Consider the following 14950-nt stretch of genomic DNA (forward strand, 5'->3'; position numbering starts at 1 on the left):
TATAGGGGCTAAATTTTGCCTTGTTTCTGATGTTATAGCAGAGGTGAATCATAACCAAGTGTTTCTCATTAGTTTCAGGCTATTTCATGCCTTCCTTGCTTTATTACTCTTTTTACATTCTCTTGATGAAATACCTGAGAAAAGAGTTGAAAACTTGTCCTATTTTTCCCATCACTGAGTATACTTTACAAGGAGATTGCTGAACTTTGCAATGATTTATTCCTCAATTAAGATTTAAAGACTGGATTGTCTTCATGAAACAGTGATTGGAGAAGTTTTCATATAATAATTTTGCAGGTAATGGTTTCTGACAATGGTACTTTTAGAGAAGGGCAACTAGATCAAGTAAAAGAAAGATGGGAAAACAGCACCGTGAGTGTTCGTGTTAGACTGATGACCAGGACTATACCAAGACAAAAGCTGAAAAATGGTACCACAAAAAGAACTCATTCATGTCAATGGCCATGACAACACCCTATAGCCTGCCTCTTACACTTTATCAACATCTCTAGGCACCTGGAAAGTTTTCTCTCCTAGGCTCAGAAACAGGTGGAACAAAGCCAGCAGTCTTGTCCTATGCTGCCCACAGTGTGCTGAGGCACTCAGGTGGTCTTTGGCTTGTGGAAAGGCTATTTGGACCCAGTCCAATTTGGAGTAGGTGTCAAGTTATTCTATGCTCAAGGATGCCAGGAACCTCAGTAAAATTGGCATAAAACTACCCTTGTGCTCTTCTGGCCAGAAAGACAGCCAGTGTGGAGCAAGACACCAGATACACATGTGGATAGCAAGATGAGCAGATAGAAAAAAATCAGAATTCCATTTAACAGGCTAGGGAAAGATTTTCTTGAAGGACCACCAAAAATCACGAAGAAAATGCAGATAAGATGTCTAAAGATCTTCTGAGAAAAAAAGTAGTTTCTAATATTTTGGAAAAGCCTCTAGATACTTTATGGATAATTTTTGCCATGAACAAGGTGAGGAAACACTCTTGAAGACCTGACCATTGCCATAGGTCTATTAGTACATGTCCTCTTTCTGTAGAGGCAAATTTGTCCCTTATTTCTGATCTTTCCTATTGCATTAAAATTAGTTCATCTGAGAGAAGACTTTACAGATATAAAACACAATATTATAGACCATATTTTCTATAGATGTGATTCTTAGCATGGCTTTAATTTGTTATCATAGCCCTGACACCTACAAGATGCCTTCAGCATGCATAAAAATGTATTAGCTTAGCACTGAGGAATCCCTTCCATGGTAACCAATACAAAATACATAACTAAACTATTTTCAAATGTAAACTTGACAGAATAGGGATTGTGAATAAGATTGACTCTGAAAAGTGAAGGTAATTTAATAAATTCTCCTAAATTAACATCATGAGCTAAAGCTCACTGAATCTGCACATGGAGACTAAAACTGGCAGAAAATTACTGTTGTTTTAGGAAGTTCTAAATATTTTTCAGTTGGATTTGGCATCCTGGTCAGCAAGTTCGATGTGTTAAAATAGGTTCGGTTTTCTTGGTAATTTTGCAGACATCCTTCCAAGGTTATCAGAAGCTTGAACACCCAGGTGGAAATTCAGAAAACCACCTAGCCATATTTTAGTAATGAATGCAACTTCATATGATATTTAGCCCTTATTATTCAAAGTCTATTCATGTTATGAAATTAAATATTTTATAGTAATACTTCAAAATTTTTCTCTCATTATTATCCCAAAATATGAGAGAGGGATATCTTGTTTAATTATTTAGGTTTCCACATATATCAAAAACTGAGATGCAGAAATGTCAGCACCAGAGCAAAAACCTGCATAAATCTGATGGGGTAGCTTTTATAATTTGTTTTTTTTTTTTTTTTTTTAACCCTAACATTACCCATATAGAGGATTACACTCTCCAGAATCCTGAGGGCCCCTGACCTTCACATGGAATCTAGACCATCTGAAGGGAGAGAGGACATTAACATATCAGAACTTTGTTCTGTTTCAGTGTTAAATTACTGTAATTACCAGTCCTTTGCCTCACTCTGGTGGGATTTTTTGAACTTGCTACAATAGCAGGGCAGGTAGAGGTGTCTTCTTAGCTGCTGCAGCTCCCAGACTGGCACATTTACTGAAGCTATCAGCAAAGGTGGCTTTGGCCAGGCAATGGAGACAGCTGATGACTGTGCATGTGTGTATTCTGTCACTTCTGCAGGGCAGGATTTGGGGTCGGTCACAATTTATGAAAGTCTGTAGCTTAGGGGCCTGAGTTCCCAGTAACTGGAATAGATTTAGCTGTGCGTTGCAGTAAGAGGCAAGGCCATGAATCTTAGAATATTACATTAAAGTTACTTTGTGAACATATGGGAAATTATTCCTTAATTACACAAGTGTGCAGAAGGACGGGAACAACTGATGAATTACAACAATCAGGTCTATCCTTATGCCATCTCTGTTTTGATTTAACTTTCACTAAAAAGTGCTGGCTCCGTGTATTGCAAATGTTTTGCTCCGAATGCAAATTTTCCATAACATAAGGCACAATTACAAGTGCATCCTGCTGGCTTTGTTGGTGAGTTCCCCTTCATCCAGCCCAGGAGCCTCCAAATGCTGCTTGTTGATCTCAGCAATATTGAACAAGCTCACCTGAGCCTGAAGCGCTCAGTGTGGCTCATGCTGGACTGAAAGCTGAAGTTCGCACCTTACCTGGAACAAGCAATTGAGGGAAGAAAAGTGTGCAAACCCAGAACCAAGGGAGAAGAAAATGCAATCCTGGTCATAATATTGCCGCCTGAACCCTTAACTCATCCACATATATGTTTTCCAAGAGGGAGAAAGTGACTTACGGCAATGGTTAGAGTTCATTTGGCGTAAGAAATAAAAAGGAAAGAGAAATAAAGGGCACAGAAAACAGGGTGAAAACTGGACATTATCTCTGTTGATGTGCATTTATAACACTAGAAATAACCAGATGAAAATTGTGTTCTCCTACCCTCAGTTTCAATTACAGCCTTAACAATTATGATCAAAAGCAAGATCCTAGTAGTGCTTCAGCAGAAAAATCAATGTCAACACAAACTAAATTGTGTTCTGACCCGCATCAAACCATTGCTGAAATCAGCGATGACTGCAACATTTCTGCAAGAGGGAATGCAAGAAAGAAACCTGATGGGAGCAAGCAGTTACCCTTTGAAAATATTTCAGGCAAGAGATTAATTACCTTTTGCTTGGGTGAGGGGCAGAATCTAGTTTTATAAGACAACTGAGGCTCAAATCCCTGTGACTTCCACCATGCACATTTTTTAGTCCTTTCCCTCCATGGGTTTTTTGGATATTCCATCCCTTATCTGTCACTTCCAGAATGGCAAGAAAATCATGATGCTGCTATCCTGGCTTTACTGTACTTTATATTTGGTGAAAGCAGTTTTGTAGCTATAGTAAAATATATATATTTCTGATATACACTCTCACCCTTGAATGGCAAAAAAAAAAAAAAAAATCTCAAGAGGTGTAAATAGTTAAGCTCATGGGAATCCAATTAAGAACATCAAATTGTCGGCATATTTGGAATAATTTGGAATACACAGAGACTGAGAAAAATGTCAATACAACCTGAAAAGAATCCAATTGTCACTGAAATTATTATAATCTAATTTTCTTGCCTTTCCTGATGTCACTAGACAAAACTTTGGTTTTGGTATTGTTGTATGCTGTTCTTGAATGTCAGAAAGAGATAATCTTCTTTTTCACCTTAAAAAGATCCTTAAATGCTAGTGGTAACTGAACCAAGATGTTCCTACATACATTGGAAAAAGCTCTGAGACATTGAACAAAATTTATTTGGTCTTTCTAGAGTGCCAGTTTTGAATGCAGGTCATGTCCTCAGATTCTCCTAAAGCTTTTGAAAAATTAGCATTGGCGTTGGTCATCAGCACTAAGAAAATCTCTCCACTTGTATCTAAACTTGTGTGGCATCTATTTCTCTTCCACCTGCTGTGAATATAATGCAAAGAAGAGCTTTGAGGAAGAGTAGAGTGACTGGTATATACTTAAACCACTGATTTCCTCCTGCTGCAGCTGAATCTGTGGCTCAGCCATGCTGGCCACACTAATGTGAAAATTGGTGCTGTATTGTATGGATGCTGCCAACACAACACATGGAGACTTAGGGGAGCTACAGCAGATTGGGAAACATAACTTGATACTAAGCCAGGCGGAGGAAAATTACTTTTGGTACATGTTGTGGTAGTACATATAAATCTTAAAAAGGGAAGTAACTTACTAGATTTCTGTCCAAGGAGGAGCATGATCCCTGGGGAATATTGATGCAAAAGCAATCTGAAATTTGTGATGAAATAAAATATGGGCAGCTAACATTCCCTTTCTTGCCTCAGCTTCAATTCTAGATGGAGACATTTTCCAGTAACTGATTTAATCAAGATAAACTCTTGTTCCCACTTACCTTTTCCACTACCTTTGAATTTGCTATGCCTTTCAGAACTTCAATGTCTTTTTCTGTTCTGAAAATAACTTTGTTTTTCAAAGCATATTGCATCCCTTCTGTCTTCCCCCTGGTGCATCTGAATTCTGATATTCCACAGGTGGCTGAAAAAGTGCATTAATCTGTTTTCTTTTCTATGAGTAACATCCCTACCATTACATGTTTTATTTAGTGACGTTTGTGGCACAAAACCGATGCTGATCATTGAGCATAAGGAAGATCTAAGCAATGTTTTGTTATGTGAGCCAAGAAAGGATTCCAAATAGGCTTTTATCCAAGATCAGATCTCTGGCAAACAGTGAGGTGCAGCTCCATGTTGAAAGCCATTTCAGGTGTGTGGCTGATAAATTTACAGGACTCTCATCTGAAGGTGATCATGCAGGAAAGACTTATTAGAATAACTTTTTTTAAATGTGTAGCCTTGTGGAGCTGACATTCCCTAGGAAATGGCTTTATCAAGCAGCAAAGAGACTTGGTATGCTGCAGTATCAGATGTAGGGACATTTCAAGGAGATTGCTGTATACTTTAATAAACTGAAAGGAAATTTCCATGCCAGAATACAAAATACATCAACCTCTCCTTACTTTTAATGCACTTTTATTACTAAATCCTATGTTGTAAACAAGATTGAGAAGCAGTTTTATTTATAAGCTCAAAAACTGGCACTAGAAATATGATCATTAAAAATACAGCTCATTATTTTGTATGGATAAGCTGGAAGTAGATTTCTTAAAATCTCTTTGTGATACAAAGTTAAATAAGACAAGATCCAGCCATCATGCCAACAACAATTTGGGTGGAGACTAGGCAGCTCTGAAGTTGTGAGATGAGTGTCCTCTTATGAGGAGGGCAGATTCCAGCAGCTGTGTTCATGGAGGCCAAAGAGGGGGGTTTGTTTCCCAAACAGGGCCTGCCAAATTTGTGCCTGGCTGAGGAACAAGTTTTTGATCTCCTGAGGAAAATTGCTTGGCACTGATGTCAAGGGTTCCTTTGTGTACAGATTGATTTTGGTCCCCATAAAGACATAAAATGCATGTCTGAAGCCAGACGAATGGTTTGCAAAAGGTAATTTTGCAAACAAACACAAAATGTTTGTTCATGTAGTACACAAATCTGTTGGCTTGGGCAAAAATACAACTGATTTCCTTAAAAACAATCACTGATAGGTGGAAAACCATTGAATCAACCTACAAAAGTTTTCGAGGGGCCAATCCATCCCACTATTCCATTCTGAGGGCAAAGTGGGACTTTCGGATGGGGAATCCTCCCACAAGACCACAACACCATGTCATGGTTGAACCATGGAAATTTTTATGTCCTGAAGAGCCAGCTCAAAGCACAGAGCCTGAAGGTCAGCTTGGTGGCCTGGTCACTCTGCTTTGTCTTACATATGGTGCTTAGTGTCTAATTACTCAAACTTCACCAAGTCAGTGGGCAGTTCCTTCCCACCACTGGTTCTCTGGCTTCTCTGTTGGCACTTGGAACAAATGCCTTTCTAACTGACTTATAGCAGTTCCTTTTTCAGCTGATCTATGCTGGGTAAAACCTCAGGTGTTCACCTAAACAAAGGGATGAGCTGGGATCTACATCTCAGACAAAATCCCTGGAGGCTGAAGAGCTGACCAGTTGCACTAGTTGACCTTCATGAACTGACCAGCCTGGTGCAGCAACCTGGTCCCTGCAAAGTGGCCTTTGGAAGTTTCTGAGAAGTGTCCCTCACATTGTAACCACACCCTTACTACTCTGCTTCTGGGGACACGTGCAGCCTGTTCTTTTTTTTCTCCCCTTCTCCTTTCTCCTGGCACAAGAAATCTTCCCCTGAGAGAAGAAGGCTTTGCTGGCTGGTTGCTGGCTGCCCAGGGAGGCAGAACTGGGGGAACAGGGCTATGGGAGCATAGACACAGTAGAACTTGAAAGTCCACTTTACTGCTATTTCAGTTTTCTCAGTTGAAGGATTTTTTTTCCTCAGGGAAAGTATCATGTTTGACATTTTCTCAAAAGTACCCCATCAGTTTCGTGATTAAATGATATTCTTGCAATAATTTGGTAGCCAAGCTCATTTATCACAGCAATGAAACACTCCTTAAACAGGAAAGAATTAGCTTTATAGATAAAAAATCTGCCTAGAGGCCAAGTCTTGCCGTATACTCTCCCACTTACATAAATCCATACAGCAAACTGTGTTTTCCTTTGTCTTCTCTCACACCTCAATGTTTTTTCCCTTCATCCACAGAAATTATATGCAAATGAAGTATGTGACCTCTTCTGGAAGAAAAACTACCTTCTCTCCCCTTGTCTATACAAAGCCTGGCACAGCGAGAACATAATCCCTGAATGGTGTTTTGAAGTGGTTTGTGCTCTGAACGTTTGAATATTTGAATTCTGTTTATCAGCTGTAAAGAGAAGATGTTGTGGGATACAACGTTGTAGTAATTTATCTCCAAAGAAACCTAACTGGTATTTTGCAAGAGCACAGAGGTCTATCCCATGGCAAGCATGAACACTGTGTTCCAGAAGACTCTGATGAACAAAGGACTAATGCAAACCAAAGTCTGTTTGGAGCAGTAACTACAGCAACTGAATCAGAACTTTGTCAGATTAAAAAAGAAGGTAGTGCACTATTTCTCTGCTTCGGGGGATAACAAAACTCTTAAATTTGATCTTCCTTAATAATTTCTCTGATAAGTACTTAATTTCTTTATCTATTTGGGGAAGGATAAGATCTGTATTACCAGCTAGACGTTAGGACAGGGCTGAATACAAAACCGGGTCTTTAGAAAGGAGTTGAACTATAGGAATAATTCCTCGATCAGGTTCAGGAGAAAAAAAGCAGCTTCAGTTCAAATTTTAGCGCTATTCCCATATTCCCTCTGACCAAAACCATCCTCATACTCACCTGTATCTGCCATTTGTTTCTTCAGCTCATCAGATGAGCACTTTCATTGACAACACAAGCACAGCCTCAACTCATTTACCTGTGAGATCCTCGTTAGGCCAGGAGCCGAGCTGGCAGGCTTTGCACGTGTATTCATCAGAGACATACTCATTTTCTTTACAGGGAGTGCAGGTCCAACAGCAACTCACTTCTCCTTTACGAATCACCTGACACAAAAAATGACATTTTGTTTCAGCAGCATAAACATACATTCATGCTCACCCAGTTGCTAATTTAATTTTTTAATATATTTTTTTTACTAATAGAAGAGGTTTTGAAATTTTAATGTTCCTTTTCATGATATGTTTTCAAAGATAAAATGTGACAAAAGTTCTCAGTTCTCCTATCATGTAGTTACCAGAACAAAGAATCCACCAATCCCAGAGAAGTATAAATGGAGCTACAGAATAACAAAGCCCACGTTTTTTTCCCTCTTAGAATTTGCAAAGCTCCATAGAAATCAATATGCCTACAGAAATCAGTGCATGATAGTGAAGAAACATAATTCACTCCAGTGTGGTCCATACAAAGAAACATGTCAACAGCATTATGTCGCTGGGGCTGGTTACCCAAAGAATTTTGTGTGCTTATTTTTCATCCAGTAATTAGTGATTTACTAAAACTGATTTTTCCAGACATCAAACTGAACATTCCTTTTCTAGAATTATTTAATTGCTGCATTTCTAACTACCATTTAATGGTTTAATCTTATCTTTCTCCATTCTAACATCTGATCTGATTTCTCATTTCATAATTTACTACCAAATGTTACTGCATGCTTAGGATTGATATGCAGATTTTTCAAGATCTTTATTTATCATCTCTGGGAACACCTGTGCTTCTTGTCAATATGTCTTTCTTTCAAATAAAGTATTCCTGGCTTCTCTGCTCCTCCCAAACAGTTTATAAACAAATACTCCCAATTACAGCATAAGAAATAGGTTGACTTTATCTTTTGCAATGATGAATTCAGAAAATGTATTCAAAGCCAAACGCCTTTATTGCAATTTTAATTAAAAAACCAAACATGTAAAGGAGCATAATCAAAAAGAAAGGGATTGCTCTTTGCAATGTTGCAGTAAACAAAACAAAACAAAACAAATCTAATTTTCATTATAATCGATATGGGGGACTTCAAAATCTTCAAAATGTTGTACTTTTTTTTTGTTGGTTTTTGTTTGTTTGTTTGTTTTGTTTTGTTTTGTTTTTCAACTGTAGAGTATGAAATGAAAAACAACACCAAAACCAACACCAAAACTGTTAAACTGATAGAAAGGCTAGAAAAGCATAAGTGATTTATACTGCAAGATTTGAGATGAGAACTACATGCAAAACAGAATATCTGTTTTCCAGAATAAATCATATCTTGGGATTTTTTTCATTTTGAAATAGAATAAAAAGTTGAAGAAATGATGAAATTTGTTGTATTTGGGAAAATCAATTTTTAGAAAGCTTGTAATTTTTAGAGATGTATTTTGATTACCTTGATGCAATATAAAAATCCATAATTTTATTTGCATAAAATAGTCAAGAAATTCGAATGGAAAAATGAAAACTGTATGTCATTATCAAAACACCTTAAATTCCAATGAACACTTAATTTACCCTTTCCCATGTAACTTTCTTGTAAAGTGAAGATCTTCTGTAAAAATACTTGGAATTTGACAAATCAGTCAGGACACAGGTATGCTGATAATATCTTACCCAGCACTACCAGAGAAGGATTATGCATCCTGTTCCAGAAATCAAGATAATTGTCCTTCAAAACTCAGAGTAAAGTCGGACTTTTTTTTTTTTTTTTTTTTTTTTTTTTTTTTTTTTTTTTGTGGTATGTTGCTTAACCAGCAATTTATTCATCCTTTTATTTTCCTTTCCCCTTGTCATCTGGACAATCCTTTGAACCTGTATTTATTTAAATAATCATACATCCACACAATTTCAAATGTATAGAGTTGGGTTATATTTGAATTTTATAAAATCCCATGTATGGATTCAGCAACTGTAGCTAAATGTTGAATAGTATTACATTCAACATCTCAAATTCCTCCATAATAACTCAGTCACACAGAATTTTGCAGGAAAACCACCACAGAGCTTGGTAGGGTCAAGGTCCCACCATCATCTGTGAAGACCATGAAGATAAAGACTGTCACGTAAACTTTGAGGTTTATGATCAATAACCTAATGAGGAGCAAACAGATCATTTCAGGCACTGGACTTCGAGCATTTATCTAAGTGTGTGATGACTTGGCTTCATAATGAAGAATACTGTTGAGAGAGCCCTTGGGAACCTGGGCAGAAGGTGGAAAGTGACTGTGTTAAAGAAGATCACAAGATACTTCTCTTCACCTATGTTGTGACAAGAGATCATAAAGGAACTCAGAGCCAAGCACTTCTGAGGATGTTAGCTGTTTGCCCACCTCTGTCCTCCCCGTGTGTGACTTTGTGCCTGGAGTAGTTGAACAGATCTGAGTTTAGCGACTGTGGGAGTAACTCATCCCACCTGCACTTATGTGTCTGCAGACGTGCTCTTGTCAGAACTAGCTGTCCTATCTGCATGTCTTTTATCATCAATGAAGAGAAAGGAGTCGTTCTACACCAAACTTGATCTTAACTGTTTTCAAAGCGTACGCAAGGCTGAGATGACTCCTCAACTGGAACAGCATATTATTTGTAAATCTGACATAATTCCTTATGTTTACATTGGAGACAAGTACAATCGGTCTGATGAAACTCACTTAAATGACTCTGCCAAAGACTAATTAGTGAATTAAACAGGGTGACCATGTCCTGAAACTCTGTAAAACTCAGACTAAAGAGATTCACTTTGTGTTGCAGAGATTGTTTGTGCTCTCATCAGCTTCTCTGCAGCTGCTTCCCAATTTTCAGTCATGCTGTTTTAATACATGAGAAAATTGAGCTTCCAGTGAGACTTCTCAGAAATCACACCTGATTTTTTTTATGGGTTGAACATGCCCTTCTCCTCATTCCACTGGTTTTCATATAAATGACTGAAAGGTAAGCTACGGAATTGCAGTATTTTAGCTCTTCTGCAGGAAGCATCATGGGATGCTGAAGGAAAATATTGTATAATTAATATGTGACAGATTCATCTATGCTCCTTGCTTACTGCAGCATGGGAAGGGAGGAAGGAAAAATAAAACACCTGGGAAACAAAGAAGCAGTAAAACAGGTATGATTAAAAAATATGTTGCCTATATTTCCTGAAGTTTGAAGTAGTGGTAGTAGTTGCTCTCTGATGATACCACATACTTAAGTTCTGATTAATAATGTTCCACTCTGGCTATGTCTAGCACTATTGAAATAGTAGCAATAATTTTTTATAATTTACCTGCAATTGTACTGACAAGTCCCAGCCAGAGATTTGCACTTCACTGAATCAGATGCTGTAAAAATATGCAGCAAAAAGCCTCCAAACCATACCAGTTTGAAAGCTATATAGGAGTAAAGAAAATGGTAACTTATTAAAATAGTGAGATGATTATGATAAGAGTAAGAACTAAATACATAAGTCTGTACATTTTAATTAAAATGTGGGACACTGTCTCCATGCAGAAATCAAGAAAAAACTTGCTTTCAAATTTCAAGGCTGTGCATACTGCAAGACTGAAGCAAATGAAGAAAATATTTACCTTTATCTGGCCTTTTTCACAGGGTTCACTGCACACAGATCTGATGATATTACTTTTCTCTGACCATATTTCATCATCGTCCATTTTCAGCTCACCATTGTCCCAGCTGCCAACATTGATATAATCAAAGTAGTCCTTCCCCATTTGTTTAAAATTCATGATTTCATATCTTTGGAAACAGAAAGGAAAGACATAGCTAAGTTGAGGAGAACATCATGAAAAATTTCAAATTAAAGGTACACCATACAGTTGAAAATCAAACATGTTGAAATGAAGAAGAAAAAATTTAAAGAATTATGCTTACCCTTGAGTATCTCACAATAGTTTCTGTGATAACATAATCTTACTTTTTCTTTGTATGTTAAGTTTGGGGGTTGGGTTGTTTTCTTTCTTTGCGTTTTATTAAGTTTTGTTTGGGGTTTATTGCTTGGGACTTTTTGGGTGTTTTTTGTATCACCATAAAAAGTTCCCTGGACACCCTGGAGTTGTGACTGTGTATCTGAGAATGACTATTTATTTAATGAAAACAATGAAATGAGTCAAACACAATTAAATCTACGCAACTTTCAGCAGTGGAAGCCAGTTGCATATGGAGTCCCATCTACAGCAGATGTTGAGTAATCTAAACCTATGATGCCAATTCCTAACACTACGTTCTCCTCACAGTCTGCAGGTGCTTATTCCCTTCCTGAGAGAACGTGACAGATAAACTCTCAAAGTGAGGTAGAAGCAACCTCTGTGTGATCAAAGGAAAATTCCTGTGCTGTAAGACTGCAAGATGAAATTTGGTGTGGTACCCAGAGAGGAATCAGGCATCACTCTTCAGGAAGAGAGTCCAGGAATGTTGGTGGTGGTGTTTTTTTTGTTTTTTTTTTTTTTTTTTTTTTTTTTTGTTTGTTTGTTTGTTTGTTTGTTTGTTTGTTTGTTTGTTTGTTTCCCTTTCTCTTCTCCAACATTGCATCAGCAAATTCTGGTCTTTCCCATCCATACAATAATTTTTATGTAATTCCTCTCTGACTGAAACACATTTAATTTCTTGTACGATATGGTGTGGAAGAGAAAAAGTACTCATGACTCAGTCCTAGGCTGCTTTTAGGTCAAAGATGGACCTCATCAGAGTTTTCAGTTTCATGTTCCTCTCCCTCATACTTTCTCTCCAGTTCCCACAGAGTCTTGCAGAAAGTCTGTGGAGCCATGTAGGAATCCCTCCTACAGCTAAACACCAGCCCACATTTCTGCCATACAGGCCCGTTTGTCTAACACTTTTTTATAAGGCGTGATTGAAAAGTTGGACAGCTCCTGAAGAAATGATGCCATGCTTTTCTTTGCCTCCTCTTTAGTGGATTTGGAATTAATATGTCCAAGCAATATGAAATTTAATGATGGAAAACAAGAAAACAATATAGACCAAAAAGGTTAAGACAATCTTGGCTTTAGAAAAGCTGTCTCATTCATAAACAAGGAGACATCCTTTTCCTGTCAGTAGGCACAAAATTAGTCCTGAAGGCAAAGCATATAGACAGGGTTGCATTATGTGTATAATTTATGAATTCAATGTACAGATGAGGAAAATAACCTGCTCATTAAATCAAACAATCTCTTAAGTAAGATACCCTGCTGGGTTTAGTTGAAGTAGGGTTAATTTTCTTTACAGTGTCTGGTATAGGGTTGTGTTTTGGATTTATGCTGAAAACAGTTTATAATACAGAGATGTTTTTGTTATTACTGAGCAGGATTTACACAGGGCCAAGGCCTTTTTGCCCTGTTACACTGGCAAGGAGATTGGGAATGAATGGGAAGTTGAGAGGAGACTCAATTGACCCCAAATGACCCAAGGAGTATTCCAGACTGTATGACATCATCAACATCATACTCAGTATATAAAGTAGGGGGAAGGAAGAGGAAGGAGAGGATGTTTGGAGTTATGGCATTTGTCTCACCAAGTCACCTTTATGCATGATGGGGCCCTGTTCTCTTGGAGGTGGCTGAACACCTGCCTACCTAAGAAGAAATTAAAAAATTCTTGGTTTGCTTTGCTTGTATGCATGGGTTTTGCTTTTCTTGTTAAACTGTCTTTATCTCAATCCAAGAGTTTTCTAGCTCTTGCTCTTTCAGTTCTCTCCCTGATTCTGGCGATGCAGGACTGAGAAAGCTGCTGCTTGGTTTCTGGGTGGGGTTAAATCATGACAGATGCACAGATATCTCTCCTAATTTTTGAGGAAACACTTTTAAGACTGACAAGCAGTAGCCATACTATATCTAACATCAATATTTTTCCCATGCTGATATAAAAAAATAAAATTACAGGAAAACTATTTTATAATATTGTCCATCCATAGATCTCAGGATGCTTTGCATCATGAAAAATTCTGTCACAGTGGGGAAACTATGGTACAGCAAGGATTCAATGCCAAAATCACACCCAGGGCAGGATCAGGACTCCAAGCAGCCTCTGAAAGGAAATGAAAGTGGAGTCTAATTGAAGGGACAATGTGATATTACACATATTGTATTGTTCTTGAATCTTTACAAAAAAGAAGAAATAAGCACACGTAGAATGAAAAATACTTCTGGATATTGTATAAAGAAGGAAATGTCCAAGGCATCAACAATGTTATCCTCAAAGCTGGAGATATGAATGCCAGATTGACACAAAATAATTTAATCCAGATAACAAAGCACAAATCCAAAGAAACAGACTTCTTTGCATGGCTATAAAGCAACTTTTTCTGAGGTTCACAGCCATAGTAACAGTTTGTCAAGGATTAAATAGACTGACCAAAAAGTTAGCACAGAAGCCACAGTAGAGCTATTATCCAACACTGTCAGGCACTTCAACACACTGCTGAGTATAACTTTGTTAAAGCTTTCAGTTTAGGGTTTCATGGACCAGCAAACAAAAGTACTGCCAGTCCTTGGCAGGCCGCAGAACCTAAACCAATAATCTCCCCCGTAGTAGTTCCGTGCATACATCACAAGGGGAATACTGGAAAGGAACCTAACAAATTTAATATAGTATTGGCTCAATAAGTCTTATCTCTCTTCTCTGAGGAGAACAGCATTGATGGATGGGTAGAAATAGCCACATTCAGTAAGTCCATTGCTATTGTGGAGGCTCATGAGTCACTGGTTCCCTGGAGGTTCCTTGAGATAATACAGGGACAGTTTGTCACTCTAGGATAGGAGAGACCAGATGGTATAATAGCACATTTCCAGCAGTGCTCTAATCACTGTGCAAAATACTTGTTTCAAAACAGAAGTGCTGTGAAGTTGCTGGGAATGAGTGTTCTACTGGTAGCACAATCAAAATATCAATATCTTGGGGTTTTTTCACCTGTTCTTACCCTCTCAATCTCTTCCTTGGAGTTTTTACAGTTATATTTACAGATAATTGTTATTTTCCTGAGGAATCATGACTTCCATACTCTTTTATTTTTTTTTTTTTTCCCATGTCTCCTGTCACACATGAATCAGGTCCTACATTAGACTGCCTGCCTGCTTAAAACTCAACATACACGTAAAGGACTTTGGAATATGGCCAGGATTCAAAGCATCTTGTGGGATTAATCATCTGTTGTATAATATCAAAACCTTTTTGCTATACATTGAAATCCGGAGCTATCTAGGTCAGAAAGGCTTTTTACGTTCTGATTGCCTGCTTAACACCACCATCACAGTACAGCTGTGAGGATTGAAATTCCTGTTTTACAAAGTGCAGATGCAGTTATCAGTGCAAGTGAACAGGGCAGATGAGTTGTTCTAGTATGATGTTCTAGTATGAGTGCACCATCTCCAAGCTCTTGCAAACAGTGTTTGCAAATAGGGCTTAAAAGACTACTGAAAACCTGAAAGTCAGAAATGGAGCTTCCTC

The 14950-nt window shown here is 37.9% G+C and overlaps 1 protein-coding gene across 4 annotated transcripts in view; it reads right to left on the bottom strand.

The window, feature by feature from the left end:
* GRM5 (glutamate metabotropic receptor 5) overlaps positions 1-14950 on the bottom strand; it is a 248064-nt gene that overhangs the window by 33217 nt on the left and 199897 nt on the right. For all 4 annotated transcript variants that reach the window (XM_058419403.1, XM_040056246.2, XM_040056248.2 and 1 more), the window contains 2 exons: positions 11080-11248; positions 7467-7593 (listed from right to left, as the gene is read on the bottom strand). In XM_058419403.1, the coding sequence (XP_058275386.1) occupies positions 7467-7593; positions 11080-11248 (296 nt within the window). The remainder of the gene's footprint in view (positions 1-7466; positions 7594-11079; positions 11249-14950) is intronic.

The sequence above is a fragment of the Hirundo rustica genome, chromosome 2 (assembly GCF_015227805.2).
Source record: "Hirundo rustica isolate bHirRus1 chromosome 2, bHirRus1.pri.v3, whole genome shotgun sequence".
NCBI classification, from domain to species: domain Eukaryota; kingdom Metazoa; phylum Chordata; class Aves; order Passeriformes; family Hirundinidae; genus Hirundo; species Hirundo rustica.